Source organism: Eubalaena glacialis, chromosome X, assembly GCF_028564815.1.
Source record: "Eubalaena glacialis isolate mEubGla1 chromosome X, mEubGla1.1.hap2.+ XY, whole genome shotgun sequence".
Taxonomy (NCBI): Eukaryota; Metazoa; Chordata; class Mammalia; order Artiodactyla; family Balaenidae; genus Eubalaena; species Eubalaena glacialis.
The window spans coordinates 21342874-21367028 of NC_083736.1; the positions used below are offsets into that span (position 1 = coordinate 21342874).

General features: G+C 38.9%; 1 protein-coding gene across 1 annotated transcript in view; it reads left to right on the forward strand.

Annotated features, from left to right (window-relative positions):
* Positions 1–24155, forward strand: part of PDK3 (pyruvate dehydrogenase kinase 3) — a 79071-nt gene that overhangs the window by 49678 nt on the left and 5238 nt on the right. Inside the window, exons 6-11 of the mRNA XM_061177680.1 lie at positions 8905–8982; positions 18145–18221; positions 19511–19612; positions 20017–20127; positions 22288–22401; positions 23685–23824. Coding sequence (XP_061033663.1) covers positions 8905–8982; positions 18145–18221; positions 19511–19612; positions 20017–20127; positions 22288–22401; positions 23685–23824 — 622 coding nt within the window. The remainder of the gene's footprint in view (positions 1–8904; positions 8983–18144; positions 18222–19510; positions 19613–20016; positions 20128–22287; positions 22402–23684; positions 23825–24155) is intronic.

Sequence of the window (24155 nt, forward strand, 5' to 3'; positions counted from 1 at the left end):
TTGTGGAAATGCTTGAAAAATTCTTATTCATGTGGTTTCAGGAACCATACTGAGTCTTTGAGTTTCAAGTTGGCTGCATCTATCTGGACTGTACTATCTTCCACATGTTACATTTGTGTCATACTTTTTCTTAATAATGCTGTTATAATCTCATGCTATTGAGCAAGCTAATGCCATGAGGAACTAGCACATCTAGTGGAGTTAGGCTCGTTTCCTGTTTTATGGTGAATGGAAGAGCAGTTTAAACATCTTTAAAGGTGTTCTATCCTTGGAGGAGTTGTTTTGTGGAGATGTACTGGCATTGTATATGGATAACGAAGCATCATTTTTATTTATTTATTTTTTATTTTTTATTTATTTTATTTATTTATTGTTAGTTTCTGCTTTATAACAAACTGAATCAGTTATACATATGCATATGTTCCCATATCTCTTCCCTCTTGCATCTCCCTCCCTCCCACCCTCCCCATCCCACCCCTCTAGGTGGTCACAAAGCACCGAGCTGATCTCCCTGTGCTATGCGGCTGCTTCCCACTAGCTATCTATTTTACATTTGGTAGTGTATATATGTCCATGACACTCTCTCACCCTGTCACATCTCACCCCTCCCCCTCCCCATATCCTCAAGTCCATTCTCTAGTAGGTCTGTGTCTTTATTCCCGTCTTGCCACTAGGTTCTTCATGGCCTTTTTTTTTTTCCCTTAGATTCCATATATATGTGTTAGCATACTGTATTTGTTTTTCTCTTTCTGACTTACTTCACTCTGTATGACAGACTCTAACTCCATCCACCTCATTACAAATACCTCCATTTCATTTCCTTTTATGGCTGAGTAATATTCCATTGTATATATGTGCCACATCTTCTTTATCCGTTCATCTGTCTATGGACACTTAGGTTGCTTCCATGTCCTGGCTATTGTAAATAGAGCTGCAATGAACATTTTGGTACATGACTCTTTTTGAACTATGGTTTTCTCAGGGTATACGCCCAGTAGTGGGATTGCTGGGTCGTATGGTAGTTCTATTTTTAGTTTTTTAAGGAACCTCCATACTGTTCTCCATAGTGGCCGTATCAATTTACATTCCCAACAACAGTGCAAGAGGGTTCCCTTTCCTCCACACCCTCTCCAGCATTTATTGTTTCTAGATTTTCTGATGATGGCCATTCTGACTGGTGTGAGATGATATCTCATTGTAGTTTTAATTTGCATTTCTCTAATGATTAATGATGTTGAGCATTCTTTCATGTGTCTGTTGGCAATCTGTATATCTTCTTTGGAGAAATGTCTATTTAGGTCTTCTGCCCATTTTTGGATTGGGTTGTTCGTTTTTTTGTTATTGAGCTGCATGAGCTGCTTGTAAATCTTGGAGATTAATCCTTTGTCAGTTGCTTCATTTGCAAATATTTTCTCCCATTCTGAGGGTTGTCTTCTGGTCTTGTTTATGGTTTCCTTTGCTGTGCAAAAGCTTTGAAGTTTCATTAGGTCCCATTTGTTTATTTGTGTTTTTATTTCCATTTCTCTAGGAGCTGGGTCAAAAAGAATCTTGCTGTGATTTATGTCATAGAGTGTTCTGCCTATGTTTTCCTCTAAGAGTTTGATAGTGTCTGGCCTTACACTTAGGTCTTTAATCCATTTTGAGTTTATTTTTGTGTATGGTGTCAGGGAGTGTTCTAATTTCATACTTTTACATGTACCTGTCCAATTTTCCCAGCACCACTTATTGAAGAGGCTGTCTTTTCTCCACTGTATATGCTTGCCTCCTTTATCAAAGATAAGGTGACCATATGTGCATGGGTTTATCTCTGGGCTTTCTATCCTGTTCCGTTGATCTATATTTCTGTTTTTGTGCCAGTACCAAACTGTCTTGATTACTGTAGCTTTGAAATAAAGTCTGAAGTCAGGGAGCCTGATTCCTCCAGCTCCATTTTTCGTTCTCAAGATTGCTTTGGCTATTCGGGGTCTTTTGTGTTTCCATACAAACTGTGAAATTTTTTGTTCTAGTTCTGTGAAAAATGCCAGTGGTAGTTTGATAGGGATTGCATTGAATCTGTAGATTGCTTTGGGTAGTAGAATCATTTTCACAATGTTGATTCTTCCAATCCAAGAACATGGTATATCTCTCCATCTATTTGTATCATCTTTAATTTCTTTCATCAGTGTCTTACAATTTTCTGCATACAGGTCTTTTGTCTCCTTAGGTAGGTTTATTCCTAGATATTTTATTCTTTTTGTTGCAATGGTAAACGGGAGTGTTTTCTTAATTTCACTTTCAGATTTTTCGTCATTAGTGTATAGAAATGCAAGAGATTTCTGTGCATTAATTTTGTATCCTGCTACTTTACCAAATTCATTGATTAGTTCTAGTAGTTTTCTGGTAGCATCTTTAGGATTCTCTATGTATAGTATCATGTCATCTGCAAACAGTGACAGCTTTACTTCTTCTTTTCCGATTTGGATTCCTTTTATTTCTTTTTCTTCTCTGATTGCTGTGGCTAACACTTCCAAAACTATGTTGAATAATAGTGGTGAGAGTGGGCAACCTTGTCTTGTTCCTGATCTTAGTGGAAATGGTTTCAGTTTTTCACCATTGAGGACAGTGTTGGCTCTGGGTTTGTCATATATGGCCTTTATTATGTTGAGGAAAGTTCCCTCTATGCCTACTTTCTGCAGGGCTTTTATCATAAATGGGTGTTGAATTTTGTCGAAAGCTTTCTCTGCATCTATTGAGATGATCATACGGTTGTTCTCCTTCAATTTGTTAATATGGTGTATCACGTTGATTGATTTGCGTATATTGAAGAATCCTTGCATTCCTGGAATAAACCCCACTTGATCATGGTGTATGATCCTTTTAATGTGCTGTTGGATTCTGTTTGCTAGTATTTTGTTGAGGATTTTTGCATCTATGTTCATCAGTGATATTGGCCTGTAGTTTTCTTTCTTTGTGACATCTTTGTCTGGTTTTGGTATCAGGGTGATGGTGGCCTCGTAGAATGAGTTTGGGAGTGTTCCTCCCTCTGCAATATTTTGGAAGAGTTTGAGAAGGATAGGTGTTAGCTCTTCTCTAAATGTTTGTTAGAATTCGCCTGTGAAGCCATCTGGTCCTGGGCTTTTGTGTGTTGGAAGATTTTTAATCACAGTTTCAATTTCAGTGCTTGTGATTGGTCTGTTCATATTTTCTATTTCTTCCTGGTTCAGTCTCGGCAGGTTGTGCATTTCTAAGAATCTGTCCATTTCTTCCAGGTTGTCCATTTTATTGGCATAGAGTTGCTTGTAGTAATCTCTCATGATCGTTTCTATTTCTGCAGTGTCAGTGGTTACTTCTCCTTTTTCATTTCTAATTGTATTGATTTGAGTCTTCTCCCTTTTTCTCTTGATGAGTCTGGCTAATGGTTTATCAATTTTGTTTATCTTCTCAAAGAACCAGCTTTTAGTTTCATTGATTTTTGCTATTGTTTTCTTCATTTCGTTTTCATTTATTTCTGATCTGATCTTTATGATTTCTTTCCTTCTGCTAGCTTTGGGGTTTTTTTGTTCTTCTTTTTCTAATTGCTTCATGTGCAAGGTTAGGTTGTTTATTCGAGATGTTTCCTGTTTCTTGAGGTAGGCTTGTATTGCTACAAACTTCCCTCTTAGCACTGCTTTTGCTGCGTCCCATAGGTTTTGGGTCATCGTGTCTCCATTGTCATTTGTTTCTAGGTATTTTTTGATTTCCCCTTTGATTTCTTCAGTGATCACTTCGTTATTAAGTAGTGCATTGTGTAGCCTCCATGTGTTTGTATTTTTTACAGATCTTTTCCTGTAATTGATATCTAGTCTCATAGCGTGGTCGGAAAAGATACTTGATACGATTTCAATTTTCTTAAATTTACCAAGGCTTGATTTGTGACCCAAGATATGATCTATCCTGGAGAATGTTCCATGAGCACTTGAGAAAAATGTGTATTCTGTTGTTTTTGGGTGGAATGTCCTATAAATATCAATTAAGTCCATCTTGTTTAATGTATCATTTAAAGCTTGTGTTTCCGTATTTATTTTCATTTTGGATGATCTGTCCATTGGTGAAAGTGGGGTGTTAAAGTCCCCTACTATGATTGTGTTACTGTCGATTTCCCCTTTTATGGCTGTTAGTATTTGCCTTATGTATTGAGGTGCTCCTATGTTGGGTGCATAAATATTTACAATTGTTATACCTTCCTCTTGGATCGATCCCTTGATCATTATATAGTGTCCTTCTTTGTCTCTTGTAATAGTCTTTATTTTAAAGTCTATTTTGTCTGATATGAGAATTGCTACTCCAGCTTTCTTTTGATTTCCATTTGCATGGAATATCTTTTTCCATCCCCTCACTTTCAGTCTGTATGTGTCCCTAGGCCTGAAGTGGGTCTCTTGTAGACAGCATATATATGGGTCTTGTTTTTGTATCCATTCAGCCAGTCTGTGTCTTTTAATCCATTTAATCCATTTACATTTAAGGTAATTATCGATATGTATGTTCCTATTCCCATTTTCTTAAATGTTTTGGGTTTGTTATTGTAGGTGTTTTCCTTCTCTTGTGTTTCTTGCCTAGAGAAATTCCTTTAGCATTTGTTGTAAAGCTGGTTTGGTGGTGCTGAACTCTCTCAGCTTTTGCTTGTCTGTAAAGGTTTTAATTTCTCCATCAAATCTGAATGAGATCCTTGCTGGGTAGATTAATCTTGGTTGTAGGTTTTTCTCCTTCATCACTTTAAGTATATCCTGCCACTCCCTTCTGGCTTGCAGAGTTTCTGCTGAAAGATCAGCTGTTAACCTTATGGGGATTCCCTTGTGTGTTATTTGTTGTTTTTCCCTTGCTGCTTTTAATATGTTTTCTTTATATTTAATTTTTGACAGTTTGATTAATATGTGTCTTGGCGTGTTTCTCCTTGGATTTATCCTGTATGGGACTCTCTGTGCTTCCAGGGCTTGATTAACTATTTCCTTTCCCATATTAGGGAAGTTTTCAACTATAATCTCTTCAAATATTTTCTCAGTCCCTTTCTTTTTCTCTTCTTCTTCTGGGACCCCTATAATTCGAATGTTGGTGTGTTTAATGTTGTCCCAGAGGTCTCTGAGACTGTCCTCAGTTCTTTTCATTCTTTTTTCTTTATCCTGCTCTGCAGTAGTTATTTCCACCATTTTATCTTCCAGGTCACTTATCCGTTCTTCTGCCTCAGTTATTCTGCTATTGATCCCATCTAGAGTATTTTTAATTTCATTTATTGTGTTTTTCATCGTTGCTTGGTTCCTCTTTAGTTCTTCTAGGTCCTTGTTAAATGTTTCTTGCATTTTGTCTATTCTATTTCCAAGATTTTGGATCATCTTTACTATCATTATTCTGAATTCTTTTTCAGGTAGACTACCTATTTCCTCTTCATTTGTTAGGTCTGGTGTGTTTTGACCCTGCTCCTTCATCTGCTGTGTGTTTTTCTGTCTTCTCATTTTGCTTATCTTACTGTGTTTGGGGTCTCCTTTTCACAGGCTGCCGGTTCGTAGTTCCCGTTGTTTTTGGTATCTGTCCCCAGTGGCTGAGGTTGGTTCAGAGGGTTGTGTAGGCTTCCTGGTGGAGGGAACTAGTGCCTGTGTTCTGGTGGATGAGGCTGGATCTTGTCTTTCTGGTGGGCACGTCCACGTCTGGTGGTGTATTTTGGGGTGTCTGTGGCCTTATTATGATTTTAGGCAGCCTCTCTGCTAATGGATGGGGCTGTGTTCCTGTCTTGCTAGTTGTTTGGCATAGGGTGTCCAGCACTGTAGCTTGCTGGTCGTTGAGTGAAGCTGGGTCTTGATGTTGAGATGGAGATGTCTGAGAGATTTTCGCCGTTTGGTATTACGTGGAGCTGGGAGGTCTCTTGTGGACCAGTGTCCTGAAGTTGGCTCTCCCACCTCAGAGGCACAGCCCTGATGCCTGGCTGGAGCACCAAGAGCCTTTCATCCACACGGCTCAGACTGCCATCAAGAAGAATAACCCACGGAAATATCTGCGCAGTGTAGGAGATGGAGAAACTCTGGAGTTTGATGTGGTTGAAGGAGAGAAGGGTGCAGAAGCAGCCAACGTGACCGGCCCGGACGGCGTTCCCGTGGAAGGGAGCCGATATGCTGCAGATTGGCGCCGCTACAGACGCGGCTACTCGAAGCATCATTTTTAGATTTCAGTATTTATTGGTTTAAGTGTTGGGAGCTCTTGGTCAGCTTTGTGCTGTTGTGTCGCTAGGTGGAGATGTAGCATTGTTTGGTGGTGTAGCCACAGCACAAAGAGTGAATCTTGATTTCTTTTTCCAAAAGAACTGTACAGATGTTTGATGAGTTTTATTATACCCTATGAAAAAAACTTGCCAACTTAATGTAATTCTAAATTGTAATTTTCTTTGTTAGGATTTAAATACAGTCCACTTTGATGTCTATTTTCACACCGATCAACTTTTTTTAAATTTTTTTCTCCTCTTGCTAATGTTTCCTTTGGCTATCCTTCATTATTTCATCTTGTCAGAGAGATTCTGATGTCTCTATCTGTGGTTCTTTATAGTGGTTTAATTCTCTTTTTTTAATATGAATTTATTTATTTATTTGTTTTTGGCTGTGTTGGGTCTTTGTTGCTGCGCGTGGGCTTTCTCTAATTGCAGCAAGCGGGGGCTACTGTTCGTTGCGGTGCACGGGCTTCTCATTGTGGTGGCTTCTCTTGTTGTGGAGCACGGGCTCTAGGCGCGCGGGCTTCAGTAGCTGTGGCACGTGGGCTCAGTAGTTGTGGCTCGCGGGCTCTAGAGCACAGGCTCTGTAGTTGTGGCACACGGGCTTAGTTGCTCCGCGGCATGTGGGATCCTCCCGGACCAGGGTTTGAACCCACGTCCCCTGCACTGGCAGGCGGATTCTTAACCACTGCACCACCGGGGAAGTCCCTATAGTGGTTTAATTCTAAAAGTTTAATAAAATGAGAATTTTTACTCTGAGGTCAAATATTATGTAAAATTTAAATTTAGTAGCAATAGGAGGGAAATGAACCAAACCTTATAGTCTGAACATACCCTAATCTTATCTTTTGTATTATTTTAGATTGACATTGTCAATTTTTAATGTATTTAAATTCTGCCAGGCTTATTTTTCCCCCTTTCTTCCTTCTTTCCCTCTTTCCTCTTACCGCTTGAATCTTAAGTATCTACTCTATGCACAGTACTGACGTGGGGAATATAAAAGAAGTACGAGCCTGTCTCCAAAGAGCTGATATACACTTGAGGACATTGCAAGTGCAATCATGAAGCATTTTAAAGTAATTTGAATATCTGATCTTTAGAAATTGTAAAGGTGGAACTTAAAAAATCTCCTCACTTTGGAAGACAGTCTGGCTGTTCTTCAAACGTTTGAACATACAGCTGCTGTATGATCAAGCAGTTTTTCTCTCCTAGGTCTATACCCAAGAGAAATGAAAACACATCTTCACTAAAACAACTTGGACATGAATGTTCATAGCAACATGAATGAACATGTGAACGTTCATTTGTAATATCCCAAAAGTGGAAACAATCCAAATGTCTGTTGATGGATAAATGAATAGACAAAATGTGACATATTTGCATAATACAATATTAATTCAGTAATAAAAAGGAATGAAGTACTGATGCATGCTACAACACGGATGACCCTTGAAAACATTATGCTAAGTGAAAGAAACCAGTCACAAAAGGCCACATATTGTATGGTTCCATTTATATGAAATATCCAGGATAGCTAACCTATAGAGACAGAGTAGATCCGTGGTTGCCTAGGGCTGGATGCAGGGGTAATGACTGTTCATGGTTATGGACTTTCTTTTGGGGGTGATGAAAAATGTAAAATTAATTGTGGTGATGGATGCACAACTCTGCGAATACACAAAGTCACTGAATTGTATGTGCACTTTAAATGGATGATTTGTATGGTGTGAGAATTGTATCTCAATAAAGCTGTTTTTTTAAAAAAAGTAGATTATCAAAAGGTTTAAAATTTATCAAACCAAGGAATATTTATTGACTAGCTAACAGGCATGAAATAAGTTCTATGTGAGTTATAAAACAAGTGTAAGACAGAAACCCTGACCTCAAATTGCTTACAGTTCAAGAGAAAAGCACACATGCAGTGTAAAATAATGCACTGTAGCTTTCTGAATTTGTTCCCCATCTTTTGGATGTACCTTCCTGAATTCTCTCTTCCATTCATCTCTGTAATGGCTCTGATCCTCTTACCCTTTGTCCTTTTTTTTTTTCTCCTTTCAAAAGCAAACTGTTGCTCCTCAGACTTTGATAAAATAACAGCCCCAACCTGTTACCTTTAATTAACTTAAAGGACATTTAAAATTTTTTTTTATTTTATTGAAGTATATTTGATTTAGAGGACATTTCAAAGCAAGAGTAGCGTCTCCAATAACTTAAATTGTGTGGCTCATGGAAACCCGTTCACTTAGCAAATACTTGTTGATGTTTAGTTTACAAATAATTGGCAAATCTTAAGATGGTTGCCATTATTATTTTTGAAATTACAGCAAATATCTTTTTGGTCCAGTTTAGTCAGGTTGCATGCTGTTCAGAAGTATAGTCTTGAGTTAAGAGGCATTTTTCATGAAAAATGCCTCTTAGGAATATTTAAATGTTAAAGCCATGTTTACTATAAAGCTGGCTATGTCGTCATTAGTGCAGTATTTTGATATTGTTGTGGTCATTAAAACTAAAAGAGAAATTTTGGTTCAGTTATTGTAATTCTACTGTAGCCAAAAAAGGCTATTTTTTAAGGCAGTAGTTGATTAATTCTAAATCTGTCAGGTTACAGATTTGTCCTTGTTTCTTTATTCTATTGAGTCTATCTGTCTGAGTCCATGCCGTTAGTGCAGCAGCTAAACTTTTGTCTCTCTTTGCAGATGCATATGAAACTGCCAAGATGCTTTGTGAACAGTATTATCTGGTAGCTCCAGAGCTGGAAGTTGAAGAATTCAATGGTAAAAGAAAAATAATTTCAACCTTAAATACAAAGAAGCTGACTAAAAAACTGATTATACCTGAGCTATATTTCAGTGAGATCCTAAAATTGTGCTGCTTTTTCATCTTTCTGTGTTTTTAAAACCTTTTTTATATCTCTGGTCAGTGAATTTTTGTACAGGAATGTGTTATCTATTAGAACTCCAAGCTCTTGGAACAGAAGTAATCAAGGTAGAAGATGCACAGAGATGTAAATAAGCAGTTCTCAAAATAACCAGTGCAAACAGTCAATAAACATGTGGAAAAGTGTTTACTAATCAAAGAAGTACAAAGAAAAACATAGAGGAATGCCATTTTTGTCTTTCAAAGTGGCAGTGATTAAAACATTTTAATGCTTTGAATTGCTGCCCAGAAAAATATTCTGTCCCCCAAATTTACACATTTCTGATATACGTTTAAATTGGTATAGCCTTTCTTTTAAAAAAAAGGCTAACAATGTTCTTTCTTTTTGGCCCAGTAAGTTAAAGTAATAATGGTTATATTCTTTGGTCCAGTAAATAAACTTCAGAAAATTTATTAAGAGAAAATAGAGGGACTTCCCTGGTGGTCCAGTGGTTAAGACTCTGCGCTTCATTGCAGGGGGCACGGGTTCGATCCCTGGTCGGGGAACTAAGATCCCGCATGCCCCTCGGAGTGCCAAAAAATAAAAACAAATAAATAAAAAATATGCGAAAGTCATTAAAAATTTTTTTAAAAATCTGTCAAGAACCAATACTTAAAAAAAAAAAAGGAATAAAGATGCAGACGTAGAGAATGGACTTGAGGACACGGGGAGGGGGAAGGGTAAGCTGGGACAAAGTGAGAGAGTGGCATGGACATATATACACTACCAAATGTAAAATAGATAGCTAGTGGGAAGCAGCCGCATAGCACAGGGAGATCAGCTCGGTGCTTTGTGACCACCTAGAGGGGTGGGATAGGGAGGGTGGGAGGGAGACGCAAGAGGGAGGAGGTATGGGGATATATGTATAACTGATTCACTTTGTTATAAAGCAGAAACTAACACACCATTGTAAAGCAATTATACGCCAATGAAGATGTTTTAAAAAAAAAGAAAATAGAGATGTGCACAGATATATGTATAAGAATGATGATCAAAGTAGTTTTCTTATAGAGAAAAATTAGAAAACAACCCAAGTTTTCCACAATAGGGAATTATTTAAATAAATTCTGGTATACCCATAAGATAGAATACTATGCAGCCATTCAAAACAATGCTTTAAAGAATATTTAATGTTTGAGAAAAGTTGAGTTTTTAACCACAGGCTATAAAAGTTTGTAATAGTGCAAGTTCATTGGATAATACGTCGAAGGATTTATACCACCAAAATACAAACAACAGCTCTCTGGATAGTGGGGTTTTAGCTAATTTTTATATTAGTTGTGTGAAACTATATTTACATGTTACTTTTATTTTTTTATTTGTAAGTTATGAAAGAGACATACTTATCTCTAAAAATACAAACATAAGTATAGAGTAAAAAGTGAAAGTCCCCACTACTCTGCTCCCATACAGAGTTTTGTTTTTTACATAAATGAGGCTAAAACCATACATGTTCTTTAACTTGTGTATTTCACTTCACCTTAAAGATCTTTGCATGTATTAGTGTCATTTAGAGATTTTCCATAGTGTAGATTATCATAATTTATTTAATCGTTTCCCATTGGGTGGCCATTTAGGATTTCTGATTTTCCCAAATTCCATATAATGAGGCATGAAGGTGTGTGTGTGTGTGTGTGTGTGTGTATTTGGAGCGTGGGAAAACCTATGAACGTGTGGAAGTATTTCTGTAGGCTAGATTCTTAGAAGTGTGGAACGACTGAGTCTTAGGGTATGGGGTCTTAGGGTATGGCATTAAAGATAAACCACATTCCCTCTCAAAAATATTCCAAAAATCGATTTCTCTTATAATGAGTTCAAAATGTGAAGACTTCAGGCTGCCGTCATAGGACAACTGCCCCTACATTATACTAGGAGGTGTGGAATCAATGCCACTTTCTAAGTCTGTTGGGTTCTCTGAGAAGAGTTGCACCCCTATTTTGAAGAAATATACCTCTAGCACCAAGTGGATTTTGCTTGAGTATTCCTGAGTAGAAGCATCTTAATATTCTGTTTCTTCCTACTGGCTAGGCGGAGCCTGACCTCACTGTCCCGACTTCTATCTGTCAAACATGGAACTTAAACTCACCGGTAGTAATTAATTGCTCATTTGCATGAATGGTAGCCTCACTCACTCTGAAGGCCAGAGCAGCGAGCCTGGTCTTGCTGATTCCCGGGTGCCAGCCAGGTCAGCACGTTCCTTCCCAGTGAGGCTGTCACAACGGGCAGTGCACCCCACCAGGGGAGAAGCTTTCCAACCATTTTTGGCACTGTCTCATGCGTGATTTTTGAAGCCCCTTTTCCCATCACTAAGAGAAATGGTGGTTATAGGTAGCCTCTAGTTTCCTGTTGCTTTGGGGGATGTATTTACGATTTCTATTTGTTATTTCTTGAATGCCAAAGCTCTTTGTGAGTGCAGTTAAGCACTGCACTTGAGCTCTAACAAGCTCTGTGTTAGAGACGGAGGTCAGAGGTTGGTCCTGAACGCCTTAAGCAGACACGGGCTTTGTCACAGAGAGAGTGTGTGTGACTCTGTTTTCCAGCGAGGAGTCAGATCCAGATCGTGTGGACTCATTTTCAGAGCCCGTGTGAACTAGCATAGCATCCCCTTTCAGGATGCTTCCATTCCCCAGTGGGTTCGTTTAACAGTAGTCAGTGATCACGCTTGCGCCCTGTGCTCTGCACTTCAGAGGAATGAGGCTGCCATGAATCCCAAAGAACAGTTTGTTGCTACCTGAGAATTTAAGTTCTGTGAGTTTGCCCTATGATCTCTTTTTCTGAATTTTTGATTTTTTTCTTTCCCAATGCAGACCCCTGAGAAAGTAGTAAATAGGATTACGCAGAACATACTGTGTGAACACCATCAGTATTTACAGTCATCACTAGCATTCTGAATATTGGGAGCTAGCTGTAGTAAACTTCTTTTTTATTCTTTTGGTAACACGTTTCACAGGAAGATTAAAAACAACAGAATTTTATTTACCTTACATCAGGTTTCAAATATTTCTGATTAGCTACCCGCGGCAACCCATGTGGGTTGCTCCAAAGATGGGTAGCCATTCTACCGTGCTTGTTCTCAACATTCTCATTCTCTTGAGAAATCAGTTGCATTAAGCAAATAAACATTTTTACCTTACATCTTCGGCATCCGTATGGTAAGGCAACATGGCTTAGAGGAAAGAGGTGAACTTTGTAGCCAGCCAGGTGGTGGAAATCTGGATTTTGACACTTAGGAGACAAGTCACTTTGCCGCTGCTGACACCCAGCTTCCTCATCTGTAAGCTCTCCTTGTGAGGTGATAAAAGGATAATGTTTCTAAGGCCTCAAGCAGAACACCAGGAAGTCAGGGTTGACTTGGGAAAGATAAGACGTATGGTTGCCACACTTGCATTTTTTCACCATTTCTAGATTAGTCTTTCCTGTCAAGAGGTTGATTTATAGCTTTAGGTTTGGTTGGAAAAGTAAAGATTTCAGTTCACACTATGTAAATTTTGTTATAAGAGGGTTCGTAGAAAAGGTATGCATCTATCCTGGGGTCTTTGACCTCTGGTTTTCTCATATTGGATACTTTTATGGATATTTTTAGTCAGGTGGTTCTACACAAGAATAAAAAAGCCATTACTAGTAGCTCTGTTAACACTGTGGGAATTAATTTTTTAGTAGTGGTAATAGCCAACATTTATTGACTGCTTACTATGTGGCAGGCTCTATGTAAACTAGTTTATCACTGTTATCTCATTTAACCCTTATGTTAACCCAGTGAAATATGTACAGTGCTCATTTTAGAAATGGAACACTGGAGGCCCAAATGTGTTAAATTCCTATTAATATACAGCCCTCCCTTGGTGTCTGCAGGTGATTGGTTCCAGGAACCCCCGGGAATTCCTAAATCCATGGATGCTGAAGTCCCTTATATAAAATGGCATAGTATAGTCAACCCTCCATATCTAAGGCTTCGGCATCCATGGGTTCAACCAACCGTGGATCAAGCTTCTCTTATATTTCTCTTAAATGAATTTTTTCTGCTTAGCCACCATTTTTTTTTCATGGTTATAGGAGAACTGAAGATAAAACTCTTTATATCCTATGTAGAGTTCTTTTGGCATTTATTAAATGTCGTTTCAACTAATGGCATTTGGAGCAATGACTGTGCAAATAGAGACTTTATTATTTCTTGAGTCTTGAGCATGAAAAACCTGGGCCATTTTTCCATTGACTTTTTAAAATGTACCCTTAGATGGAAAATTCATATTCCATTTATGTCTTATTTTAGAAAGCCAGCTAACATCTATTAAGGGTCTACTATGTAAAAGCCTCTCGACCCAGGATTAGGGAAGAGTCATGGACAAAGACATTTGACATGGTTTTAAAAGGAAAGAAGGGGACTTCCCAGGTGGCACAGTGGTTAAGAATCCGCCTGCCAGTGCAGGGGACACGGGTTCAAGCCCTGGTCTGGGAGGATCCCACATGCTGCGGAGCAAATAAGCCCGTGCACCACAACTACTGAGCCTGCGCTCTAGAGCCCACGAGCCACAACTACTGAGCTCGCATGCCACAACTACTGAAGCCCAAATGCCTACAGCCCATGCTCCACAACAAGAGAAGCCACCACAAATGAGAAGCCCGTGCACTGCAACAACACTCACCACAACTAGAGAAAAGCCTGTGCGCAGCAACGAAGACCCAACGCAGCCAAATAAATAAACAAATAAATTTATTTTTAAAATAAATAAATAAAAAATTTTTAAAAAATGAAGGAAAGACGTCTAAACTGTAATGTTCTCAAAGAAAAGTACAAGTAATTGAGCAAGCCGTCAGATGGCTCCTAGAGAATGCTGGTTGAACTGAAAAAAAACAAACAAAGCTATCAAAGGTATTTTAAGTTCCCTGAGATCTGGAGTGAAAAGGTTGACTGCAGAAGGTTACTTATATAACTAATCATGCCTTTCGGTGCAAGATAGACTAAGCATTCAGTGTGCTCCTAGGGCTCCATTAAAAAGACAGTAAAGGAATACAAAGAAAAACAGCAAAGAAACCAGGGGGACTCGTCAGTGGGCCATTGATCACACCTCCTGCCAAAGGGTACCGAGATAGAAGTACACTGGCTGATTAATGGGACAGAGCAGAAGAAGCCATGAAAGAGGAGGCTGCAGCAGAAATGGCATCAGATGATCCTGGAGGGACTCTAGGAGCAGAGCTGGGAGGTGTCAGGGACTGGATAGGGAAGGTAAAAGATGGGGGTTGATTAAAAGCTGGTCTCAGCTGGAGTAAGGATGGGGAGCAGCTTGACTCTGGCTGTGCTCTGCCTGCCAACATCCACGAGCATTTTCCTCTGGGCAAAAATCAAAATCAAAGTAGTTTCTTCAAGAACCTGGGAAAAACTAGGGCTGTTCATGTGAGTGTCATCATCCCAAAGTAAAGCCCTCTTCACTCAGGCATTTGGGGGACCCTCTGGTCAGAGGCCAGCTTGCTGTCTGCTCATCCTAAAGCCAGTGGAAAGTCTTGACCAGGTACACAGAGCTCCAAGTCAGCCTTCCCACTTAGGAGAGAGCCGCAGGGGGAAGTCAACACCAGCTCCCTCAAACAAATAATCCAGTTCCTCATTCTTCAACAAGAATTTTAGAACCAAGATGTATCAGACCTCGGGTGAAAAACCAGCAGCATGAACGAAAACCTGACTGGCATTAAACTTCTCAGCTGCGCTGTCATGGTCAGAAGACCCCTCTCCCCCTGCCTTTTTTTTTTTTTTTTTTTTTTTGGGCTGTGTTGGGTCTTCGTTGTGGTGCACGGGCTTCTCACTGCAGTGGCTTCTCCTGTTGCGGAGCACGGGCTCCAGGCACGTGGGCTTCAGTAGTTGTGGCGCGCAGGCTCAGTAGTTGTGGCTTGCGGGCTCTAGAGCGCAGGCTCAGTAGTTGTGGCACACGGGCTTAGTTGCTCTGCAGCATGTGGGATCCTCCCAGACCAGGGCTCGAACCTGTGTCCCCTGCATTGGCAGCCGGATTCTTAACCACTGCGCCACCAGGGAAGTCCCTCCCCCTGCCTTTCTAAATACTGAAAGAAAATGATTTCAAATCCAAATTCTGTACCTGGTGAAACCTCCAATCAAGTGAATCAGAGGTATAAGGACTGAGAAATGTATTTCCCATGCATAGCTTTCTGAGGTGGTTTACGTGACTGACCTAATGGTGTGTATAATGTAGGTATAAGAAATAGCAAAAAATATTCTAGAACTTCAATCAAAAACAATTTGAGGATGATGGCTGTGCAGCATGTTTGGAAAGCAGTCGATTCTAATTTGAAAAATCTTAAAGAATGGAATGGATCCCATGCAATAGAAAAGAGGCTGGAAGATCTCAGTGATGTGGCAAGGAAAGCATATGTCTCTTGTCCAGTTACCCAAGAAGAGGAGTATCAGAAAGACATGGTCCAAATATTCGGCAACCTAAAAAGGTAACATGATTTTGAGCAGTTGGAGGTGGATAAAGTGAATCCATTTCACCTTAAGGCTGGTAATATTCTCCTTCAAGTGACACATGACTCATGACACATTGGACTCATAGGGAAAGAAATGTCATCCTGGTCCATTCCTGTGGCCGATCTGCAGTGAGCAATATTTACCTGGTTATGTTACCAACACAATCAGTGTTCACCTTTTTTATTTTTTCTACAGGGAACCCACTTTATTTTTTTAATTTTTATAGAAATATGGTTGGTATATAATGTGTTAGTTTCAAGTGTACAGCAAATTGATTGTTATACATGTATATATATGAAGCAATATGTAATATTAGATAAAATAGAATTTCACATGCTGAGAATCCATAGGAACTGATAATAAAAGTCAAAAACTTTTTTTAGTTTTAATATTTTTTATTGAATATAGTTGATTTATAATGTGTTAATTTCTGCTGCACAGAAAGTGATTCAGTTATACATATATAGACATTCTTTTTTTAATATTCTTTTCCATTATGGTTTATCACAAGATATTGAATATAGTTCTCTGTGCTATACAGTAGGACCTTGTTGTTTATCCATCCTATATATAATAGTTTACATCTGCTAGTCTCAAACTCGCATGCCTTCCCTTCCCGACCCCTCCTCCCCCTTGGCAACCACAAGTCTGTTCTCTATATCTGTGAGTCTGTTTTTGTTTCGTAGATATGTTGATTTGTATCGTATTTTAGATTCCACATATAAGTGATATCATATGGTATTTGTTTTTGTTCTGTCTGACTTCACTTAGTTTGATAATCTCTAGGTCCATCCATGTAGCTGCAAATGGCATTATTTCATTCTTTTTTATGGCTGAGTAATATTCCTGTGTGTGTGTGTGTGTGTGTGTGTGTGTGTGTACACACACCACATCTTCTTTATCCATTCCTCTGTCGATGGACATTAGGTTGCTTCCATGTCTTGGTTATTGTAAATAGTGCTGCAGTGAACATTGGGGTGCACGTATCTCTCGAATTATGGTTTTCTCAGGATATATGCCCAGGAGTGGGATTGCAGTATCATATGGTAGCTCTATTTTTAGTTTTTTAAGGAACCTCCATACTATTCTCCATAGTGGCTATACCAGTTTACATTCCCACCAACGGTGCATGAGGGTTCCCTTTTCTCCACACCCACTCTAGCATCTATCGTTGTAGATTTTTTGATGATGGCCATTCTGACCGGTGTGAGGTGATACCTCATTGTAGTTTTGATTGCCAGCGTCACTCTTGCACTTTGGGGCCACTATTAAATAAAATAAGTGTTACTTGAACATAAGCACTACAATACTGTGATAGTGATCTGATAACCAAGGTGGCTACTAAGTGTCTAATGGGCGGGATCTATTGGACAAAGGGATGATTGACGTCCTGAGCAGGACGGATCAGGAAGGCATGAGATTTCATCACACTACTCAGAACTTATGAATTGTTTGTTTCTAGAAGTTTCCATTTAATATTTTCGAACCTCGTTTGACCATGGGTAACAGAAACTGCAGAAAGCGAGACCATGGACAAGGGGCTATTGCTGTATATATTACTTAATAGTTGAAAAGATAACTGATCATCAAAAGGTTCAAGATTTAGAATCAAAAACTCTTGGTTCAGGTGTCCAGTTCCAGGCCTCCTCCATTATGGCAGGCAAGTCACATAACCTCGGCAAAGCCTGTGTCCCCAGCCACCCACCCTATGAGCCACACAGTATTGTCATGAGAGTTCATTTGGGTAATGTATGTGCAAGCTCTTTGTAAACTGCTAAGAAGCAAACAAATGATTGCTCTCCTTTATATTACTGTTAATTACTTACTTTATTAGAGGAAGTAGTTAGGTTGAAATCATAGCATGGGTGTTCTACTTGAGAAAGCTTACATAGTTTTGGTCTCTTAATGATTTCAGGTCACGAGAAGGAGGAAAGCCTAAATTTTCTATTATCTACTCTATATCCTACTCTGGGATTCGGGGTTTCTCGGATTTTCCTCAGAAGATCCCTGACACAAGGAGAAAGGACTGTAGGTCTCTGGGAGCTGGTCTGCTAGCTGCGAGTAGTATGCCTTGTTTGTCATAATTTAACAGAACTTAACATTACTGTTTAGTCCAAGTCTCCAAGAGGATGTACCCCTCTATACCTCTGTGGCTTCACATTCCCCTGGCTGACCACTGGGGTCAGTGGTGGTGGTGGAGGGTGTCCCCCATTTTGAGAAACACCAAGTGATATTTGGATGACCTTATGTAATGCTCTGAACATTAGGACATAGGTGATGATATTCCAGTTTTGCTCAGCTAAGTTCCAAAGAGAGAAATTTGCCCAAGGTCACATAGCTGGTAAGTGGAGGAACTGGATTTCACCCCAAGTTTGTTGGACTTCAAAGCACATGCTTTTGCTCAGCCCCGCCTTTAGAGTTGGAAGCCTACGCTGGCCTTTTGTAGAGTTCTTTTTTTATGTACTTGGAAGAAAGGATGCAAACAACATTCTTGACTTTCTTCTAGTTTTGATCCTTACTCATTGACGGTTTTGTCTCTGTTTTCAGCCAAAGCTCCAGACAAACCTATTCAGGTAGTTTATGTGCCCTCACATCTGTTTCACATGCTATTTGAGTTGTTCAAGGTAAGTGGAATTTAAAAACATGGAAAGAAGTCTTCATTTTAAATTACTTTGATTCAGGGCATAATGGATTCATCAGATTAGCATAAGAAAAAGGTTTTGCATAACCATTTTTAAAATTCTATTTCTGATACCCTGTGGGTTTTATAATTTGTACACTGTGAGGTGAAAATTTGCTGTGTACAGTATAGTCTTCATGAATATTAGTACATATTGATTTTGAAGCTTAATTGTACTTTAGTGGCTTTATGTAAAATCCATACTGTTTTTTCTTCAGATATGAGCTTAGAGATGCTTTTTAGTTTCCAAATCTGGCAAAGGCTTTATTGGTGGTAGCCAGATCAAAATAAAAACATGTTTATGCATCTTTATGTTTCTGAACATTAACCATGTCGGTGCATTAGCAGTTGTTCCAGTCCTGAAAGATGCGTTAACACTTTTACACATTTGAGTCAATTTAGAAAATTCAGAAGATCTGACAGAGGCAGGGGGCAAAGATGTGGAAGGGCTGGACCAAAAGAAAAAAGACTCTCTATACCTTAAGCTGTTGCTTTTATTAACCAGTAGCTAATGGCATGTAAGTAGCAGTATTACGTATTACAGGCACAAGGCATTTGAGCTAAAATTTCATTTCTTCCAATGTGTAAAACCCTAAACCGAACACCTGAAAAATCAGTTACGCTGATTTGCTTCCCAAAATTATGTTACTGATGTGACACTTAAGGTTGAGATGGGCATTCAGTTGTAAACTTGCTCTTCAACAGCTGTGGCTTTTTCAGAATTTCTTTTCACCTGACATTTCTTCTACTTTTTTTTTTCCAGCCAAATGATTAATTTTTGTGGGAAGCACGAATCCTCTCAGGTTTTCCGCCTTCTTTAGAGGAAGGGTGCTCTGTAAGTGCAGACTGATAGTGGGATTTAAAGCACACATCAGTGAGCCTCTGCAGCCTCATTACACGTGATAGAAACATCCCTCTTGGTTAAGAGTTGAATAATTTAAATACCCTAAAGCAAAAACAAAAAGAAAACAGGAAGGAAAGGAAAATAAGCATTTAGTATGGTGGATGAGACTAAAACGAAATAAAAACAAAGCATCAAGAAATTTTTCCTTGTTCTGAACACACGTTTAGTTAAGTTCTTTAGAGGGGAAAAAAGTGCCATATAAATCCAACTGATATTTGCCCCACAAAAGAATTGTTGTGTATCGGTAATCTTTTGCTAGTTTCGTTTTTTAAAGTTGTAGTTTGTGAGTTGGTGGCATGGTAAAAAAAAAAAAGGTTCTATGATTTCAGAACTCAATGAGAGCGACAGTTGAACTATATGAAGATAGAAAAGAGGGCTACCCAGCTGTTAAAACCCTTGTTACTCTGGGTAAAGAAGACTTATCCATTAAGGTAACTGCTTTATTTGTACGTATACTTGAATTATCAGTTAATTTAATAGTGTGTAAACATTGAGGAATCAAAGGGAAGGGAAGAGAACTGACAACTGAGTGTCTTATTTGTAAGTACTACATTTGATCCTTGGCTTAAGCTACCTCGTTTAATCTTCATTGGAACCCCATTTTTTAGGGAGCTGAACAAGATCTCAAACCCAAGCCTATTGGATCCTAACCCCACTTGCCCGCCTCCTTTGTTTTACACTGTTCACAAAGGGACCATATTTCATTGGGGGTTCAAGCCCTTGCACGGTTTAGAGTAATCTAGTATGTACTTTATTTAATGAACTCCTTGCCTCCTACTAAGTATAGATTGATGACTTCTTGTTTTTCTTCCTTTTAACATTTTGTACATTACAGATAAGTGACCTAGGTGGTGGGGTCCCACTACGAAAAATAGATCGTCTTTTTAACTACATGTATTCAACTGCTCCGAGACCTAGCCTGGAGCCTACGAGAGCCGCGCCGCTGGTAAGCCTCTGAAACTGCTGCTAGAGGAAAGACCAGTCACACGAGAAGGAACAGAGCTGGCTCTTTCCCTGGGTTGTCGCATTAGCCTTGTTGCATTTGAATGTTTCCCGCATGGTTTGAAGGAGGGAGAATTTTATGCCACTGCTGCTTTCTTTATGACTCTTTTGGACTCAGATTTCTTCTCTAATTTGTGTCTAAGAAACACTCAGAGCTGAGTACCTACCTCCCCAGTACAGAGAAAAAGCATTTGCCTGTGGTTAAGACTGCTTCCGGAGCACCATTTACCACCTGACACTCCCCTTGGAGGGGGTGGAAGTTTATTAGCAGGTGAGCAGGGAACAGCACAGCGTGTCTGGCTGCAGCTGGCCCTGGGCACTTTGGCGCTGCATACCATAGAGGCCCAAATCACCCAGGGCCTTTGAACTTCCCCTGCCAAATTTGTTTATATAATTAAAGTGTTAAATTATGAACACATTAAATTTTTTATATGAAATAACATAAGCAGGAAACATATAGGTGGCGTATGCATTTTCAGAGCCCTTTTTGTCTCACTGTGGAAGTAACCTTCAGGAAGTGAGGAAAGCCTCTGGTTACCATGGCAGCATTTAGATCCTGGTAGGGCCACACTTTATTCCCCCCATTGAGTGTTTCTAATTGACAAACAACAACTGAACCCTTTGTCATTAAGCACAGCAACATATCTGTCAGTCTGCAAAATGGTTCAGGGTGTAAATTTTCATTTTCAAGTTGTACCTGACTGACAAGCACGTAAGATTATATTTTATATGTATGAATAAAATCTAACACGTAGCATCATTTATTCTAGACAGGGTTTGTTAACACTGCATATTGAAAACAGAGAGGAAGTCGTTTACATAGGATTTGAGAAAATTCTTGAAAGATCAATTTGAAGGCCATTGCCTTGACTAGTTTCTGGTACCTACTTAAATAAATGTCAAAAGAAAAAAAGACACTACAAGCAAATCTAGAACCTTCCACAGTTGTTAAAAGGAATATGGATCGTCTGTTATGGATCGTCTGTTATGGTCTCAAAATAGCATCTTGAGGACAGCTGTGATGTCATCGTTTTTTTAAAATGACACTGAGCAATTGAAGTAAGAGACCCCAAAAAAATGTGCATCCCACCTCCCATTTTATAGATGAGGAAATGAGGTTACTGGTTTGCCCAAGGTCATTGAGCTCATTATCGTCAAGCTGGCACTGGCCATGTCTGTATTTTGTCCAGTGTGCCTGGTGGCTCTCCTTTTGAAGAAATGCTTCCACTAGCATCTCTCCCAGTTAGTCAACTCTCCTCAGCTTTTAAGCGGGCGTGTGGGTATGTACTACTAGGAAACGTTAACTTCTTCATCAAACACCTTACTCTGTTACAGCTCTGTGCCGTGACACACGCATTTCTTTTTCGGAAATGTCCTCCCAGACAACTCCTATTGATCCTTTGACACCCTGTCGGTGGACTTAATCAGAGGGGTCGAAGCTTGAGGAACAGCCCCTTCCCCTCCACCCCAGAGTGTTGGAAATTAGTCTCAATTGTTCTTACCAATATCGGAGACCTTTTTTTTTCTTCCCCCAACAACCTGTTACTGACAGTCAAGGTTCTATGACATAGAGGTATAGGAGGGTACTGGAATTGTTTTCTTGTCTCTAAGAATAGATGGACTACCACATGTCAAAATATTGCAGCGTTCTCAGAGCCTTAGGAAGTAGCTCTTAGGAGATTGCTTTCTTTTCATTGTGTTAGCCTTGGTATGGTTAGATTTCAACTCCCGTGCTACTCAATTTAATTGAGCAAAGAAATCATAGTGGAACTTTGGAATGATGTGGTTTACTTTGGTTTTTGGTTCAAATTCTGCTTGATTTGGGATTTAACAATGCTAACAATTTGCTTTAAAACGTTCAAAAAGCATTAGTCAAAAATTGGAGTATTTCTGTTCTTTTCCAAACATGTGAGAAGTATTTTTGCAGGGTGAAAACAGATTGTTTGCCATAGATGAGCATATACATCATTGTAAAGTTTGGGTCAATAATTTATTTGCTTTAAGTATGAATCAAGAATTTATTTTAATCTTCCAGATGGTCTTCAGACTCAATGTGTTAGCGTTTTGTGCCTGTCTCACCATATTAATTTTCTTTTCTCGATAGGCTGGATTTGGTTATGGCTTGCCAATTTCTCGTCTGTATGCCAGATATTTTCAAGGAGATCTAAAACTCTATTCTATGGAAGGCGTGGGTACTGATGCTGTCATTTATTTGAAGGTACTGCATTTTATTTCTGTTATATGAAGGCATCTTTACTTTTTAAAGCTATAAGTTCTAATAACTAATGGAGAACAGCACTATATCATCTCCTATATTCAGCTCGGATTTACTCCAGTTTTACGTGAAAACCAAGTTATGTCCTACCCTTGATTTTATGCTCAGATATAGCAAAATAGGAAACATGGAGAGGTAAAAATTTAAATATTGATTTTTAAAACCGTGATTCTAAGTTGTGAGTTTTTAAAAAATTGTGTACCCGTTGAAAGGACTTATCTAAAAGGAGACAGGTTTTCATAAACTGAATTCTTTTAGTCTTTTGCTTTAGAAACTTGCTGGCTTTCCCAAAGTTGCAAGAATTCAGTGCTCATAATATGGTTACCTAAAAGTCTGATCGAATAACAAAGTTCTCTGTAACACAAGTTTTCTCATTCGTTGGTGGAGTCAGACTTTTATTTACTTCTAAACTCTAGAATATTTGGAGTATTTTTTGAACATGTAATATGGGCACATAGTACAAAATCTTAAAGCTACAAAAGGGAAAAGTAAGTCTCTCCCATCAGTGGCCCAGAGCCACCTGGTTCTCTTTCCCAGGGGTGACCATGGATGCCAGTTTCATGTGGATCCTCATGGAAGTTGATTCTGCATTGATAAAAATATGGGGGGAAATCTGATTTTTTTTCACACAAATGATTATTTTAGCACTTTGGTTTTTTTTACTTTCCAATATATCTTGGAGATCTTTCCACATGAGTTCATACAGAACTGGCTCTTCCTTTTAACAGCTGCATAGTGTGTCATATGTTATATGATAAGATAACCAGTTATTTTGAGTGTTTATCTTAGATGCCAATGCATATAAATGATATGCTATTTGATATCACTTTATGAGCTTATATTTATAAATCTACTGTGTATGAAACTATTTCTTCAGGGCCCTCTGGGAGAACAGTTGCCCAGTGAACAGTAGTGTTTGGTCTAAGACCATATAGTCAAGACAATTGACTATCTCACATCAGTATTAACTGAACTAAAATAGTTTTTGTTTTGGTCATGTGTACTTCAGTACTGGTTTTTCATGAGTGAATGTTTTTATTCCTTTAAAAAAGCTTTAATTTCATCCTGATCAGTCTAAGTAAATTACTGAAATGTAATTTTAATATAACTCTAAAAATATGTATTAATAAGGTTTCTAATGTTTTAAATAATAAAATTTGGGTTAGTATTTCATGTGAGCAAGATGACACTGTGGACCTTTGGTGTCTATTTTTGTTTTTCCTTAGGCTCTTTCAAGTGAATCATTTGAGAGACTTCCAGTTTTTAATAAGTCCGCATGGCGCCATTACAAGACCACACCTGAAGCTGACGATTGGAGCAATCCCAGCAGTGAACCCAGGGATGCTTCCAAATACAAGGCGAAACAGTAATTTACCACTTTTCTTTCTATTATAAAGTATCTGATTTTTCTCCAGTGTGTACCAGCCAGACGATTGATGTTTTCAGCCACATCTTTGTGGTTTTATCACTGACAAAGCAAAGTGATCCCTAAAGAAAGAATGGAGTAGCTTTTTCACCCCAGACAGGAAGGATAGAAAGAATTGGGTAGCCAGAGTAGCAATTCCAATAGAGGCCTTGATGTTCTAGGAGTCCTTGCCCTGTGGAGATACCAAAAGCAGTAAGCAGGGTTTATCCTGCCATGAATCTTATTTAAAAAGTAATTAATTTGTAATTTGTCATCATCCATAGAATTCACA